This window comes from Squalius cephalus (genome assembly GCF_949319135.1).
Source record: "Squalius cephalus genome assembly, chromosome: 6".
NCBI lineage: Eukaryota > Metazoa > Chordata > Actinopteri > Cypriniformes > Leuciscidae > Squalius > Squalius cephalus.
The window spans coordinates 30,849,938-30,853,204 of NC_137127.1; the positions used below are offsets into that span (position 1 = coordinate 30,849,938).

At 41.4% G+C, this 3,267-nt stretch overlaps 1 protein-coding gene across 1 annotated transcript; it reads left to right on the forward strand.

The window, feature by feature from the left end:
* Window positions 1-1,511: 1,511 nt before the first annotated feature.
* Window positions 1,512-2,921, forward strand: LOC307159880 (SCAN domain-containing protein 3-like; the record flags this gene model as incomplete). The annotated part of the gene is made up of 1 exon (XM_079873579.1): window positions 1,512-2,921. One exon carries the CDS (start codon window positions 1,512-1,514, stop codon window positions 2,919-2,921), a length of 1,410 nt encoding a protein of 469 aa, XP_079729705.1.
* Window positions 2,922-3,267: the final 346 nt, after the last annotated feature.

Below are 3,267 nucleotides of genomic sequence, written 5' to 3' on the forward strand. Positions count from 1 at the left end.
AAATTCATGACACTCACCGGCTGTGCGCTGTATTTGTCCATGATGAAACTCTGTTGTGGGTTCCGTCTGGTTTGATCCTATCATTAGCTTTGTTTCAAGAACTGTAATCCTTTGTAAAAGTTTTTGGCAGTACAGCAAGTAGAATCAAAAGGACGCATTTTCTCTTATCCTTGTGAATGTTTTCTCTTCCGCCGGAATGTAAGCAGTTCAGTTTTCTCTTCCTCGGAATGTAAGCTTCAGTGAATTCTGAAGGAATGAAAATAATTCTGCTTTTTTATAGTTATCCAAGCGTTCTGAGCACTGTGCTGATTCACTGAAGTTAAAATTAGGTGATAAAATGTAATAATAACGAAAGCGATAGAGCAAAGTGCGGAGCAGTAGGCAAAAGCGTCCGAACAGTAGCAAAGCAGGAAGCAGGTAACTCTTTTACTGAAATAGAATTTTCTGCTGTAACAACACCTCGTGCTCTCAGGTTCCAAAGTCAGCCAAAGTCATACACAGACAGAAAGGAAATAATAGTGTACAAAAAACAGTTAAATTACTTATTTTCTAAATAATAAAATCTTCAACATCAGCCAGGTCCGAGTTTTCACGAACTACCCCGAAAACGACGAAATGTGGCAGACCCCATGCTAGCAACTTCTCCTAAGCCACAGCAAAATAACGGTAAATCCTACATTTTATTATTATGTTTCATTAATTTGATTATGAGTTCTGTTTTGTCATTCTAAACATACTATAGAACAGAGGTCACTAATAGGCGGACCGCGGTCCGGATCCGGACCCAGCCGCCGTTCTGTCCGGACCCGGACCAATAACCCATAAATTATTTAGAATTATTGACTTTTGTCGGAGCGTTTCTATTTTAACCCGCACAGCTTTTCTAGCATCTATGGTACTGGTTTAGCGCGGCCCAGGAAACTCACAGACCAATAGCATGCGTTGTAAATCATGTCATGTGATACTACTCGAGTCAGACAGCGAGAGATACACACACACACACACACACACACAGGGAGAGACGAGACGAACGAGAGACAACGTTTTACATGGCGTGCTCTAAAAAAAGAAAAGTTGACAGCGAAAACAGAGCTTTTAATCAAGAATGGACAGATTCTTACATGTTCATTCTTCCCACGGGCAGTTCAAAACCGGTATGTCTCATATGTTCAGAGACTGTCGCGATTATTAAAAGCGGCAATGTGAAGCGCCACTATGAGACAAAGCACAAATCTTTTGACCAAACATACCCACTTAAATCCGCACTGAGGGCACAGAAAATAAACGATCTAAAAGCCCAATATGATCGATCCAGCAGAATCCTAACACATTCATTCACTGCCCAACAACGTGCTAACGAATGTTCCCTTAAAGTTGCTTGGATTTTGGGCAAACATAAAAAACCATTTACTGATGGAGGGGTTGTCAAGGAGTGCATGAGTGCGGTAGCTGAAACCTTATTTGAGGGAAAACAAAAAGAAGACATGTGTGTAAAAATCAAGCAAATACCTATGTCAGCATCATCAGCCACAAAGAAAACAGAAATATTAACCCATGACGTGCTAGCTCAGCTGGATGAAGCAATTCACAAGGCACCATGCATAGGCTTAGCTGTAGATGAGTCCACTGATGTGTCTGACAATGCTCAGCTGTTAGTTTTTGTGAGGTTCTTCAACAAGGACAAGGAAGAATTCTGTGAAGACCTGTTAGGTGTCACACCCCTTCAGACCAGTACGAGAGGAGAGGACATCTACCTGGCCATAAAGGAGATGTTAAAGAAGAGGGAAATAGAGCTGAAGCAAGTGGTTTCAATAACCACAGATGGAGCCCCTGCCATGGTAGGGAGAGAAAGAGGAGCTGTGGCAAGAATGAAAGATGACAATCCTCAACTCATCTCTTACCATTGCATAATTCACCAGTCAGTCCTGTGCTCCACCCTTTCAGACGAGTATGCTGAGGTGATGAACACAATGATGAGAATGATAAACTTTCTCAGAGCTTCCTCTTCCCATCAGCATCGCATGCTCAGGGAATTTCTCAGAGAAGTTGATGCAAATGCTGATGACCTTCTGCTACACAACAATGTAAGATGGCTCAGCAAAGGTAGGGTGTTGGAGCGCTTTTGGTCTATCCGAGGGGAAATCGCAGCTTTCTTGGCACAGCTGAAGAGCCAGAAGGCAACAACATTTTCTCTCTTTTTGGAGGATGACAAGAAGATGGATATTGTGGCTTTTTTGGTTGATATCACTTCACACCTGAATGAACTGAATTTAAAGCTACAGGGCAAGGACAATTCAGTTTGTGATCTGATGACAGCTGTCCGCTCCTTTCAGAGGAAACTTGTGTTGTTTAGGGAAGACCTGCTGGCAGACTGTGCACACTTTCCAACTGTGAAGGAACAGGTTCAGGGTGAGAGAGATGTGTCTTCTTTTGTTGACTTTGTTGACAAGCTGATTGTAAACTTCAGCAAGCGTTTTGACAGCTTCAGCCTTGGACAGCAGCTCACCCTGTTCATTCAGAACCCATTCCTCATCACAGATGTCAGGGAGTTCTCAAAGGAAGTCACACTGCTCTTCAAGTGGGAAAATGCCGGGCCTCTCCAGATGCAACTGATCGATCTCCAGGCAGATGTGGCCTTGAAAGAGCATTTTGGAAAAACTGATCCTACCACTTTCTGGCTTCAAATGGTCCCAGAGACCGCTTTCCCAGGTCTGAGGAAAGTAGCCTTGTACATCTTTACCATGTTTGGCTCCACATACAACTGTGAGGCAGCTTTCTCCACAATGAACATTATTAAAAGCAAATATCGATCCAGGCTCACCAATGAGCACCTACACATGTGTTTGAGAATGGCCCTGACGCCATTCCAGCCCAGATTTAAAATCCTGGCAGGACAAGCAAGGGCTCACTTTTCTCACTAAGCAAGAGAAAGTGTGGAAGTGGGATATAAAAGGGAAAGAAAGAGAAAAGGAGGTGTTAAAGCTGTTCAATTGTTAATGTGTTGAGATTGTTTATTTTAATATGTGTTAAAACTTAAGATGTGAAAGGAAGTTAACTAAAAAGTAAAAGGGAAACTCAAGCTATACTTTTTATTTCATTTTTCTAAAATTAAGCACTTTATTTTGAGATGCACATTTTTCAAAAGCTCTCTGTTGTGTTTTATTTATTTATAATTTATTTTTAAATGCAGCCTTTCATTTATTTAAATTGATCATTTATTATTAGAGTACTTATTATTTCCCTACAGCTCAATATATAAACTGACAA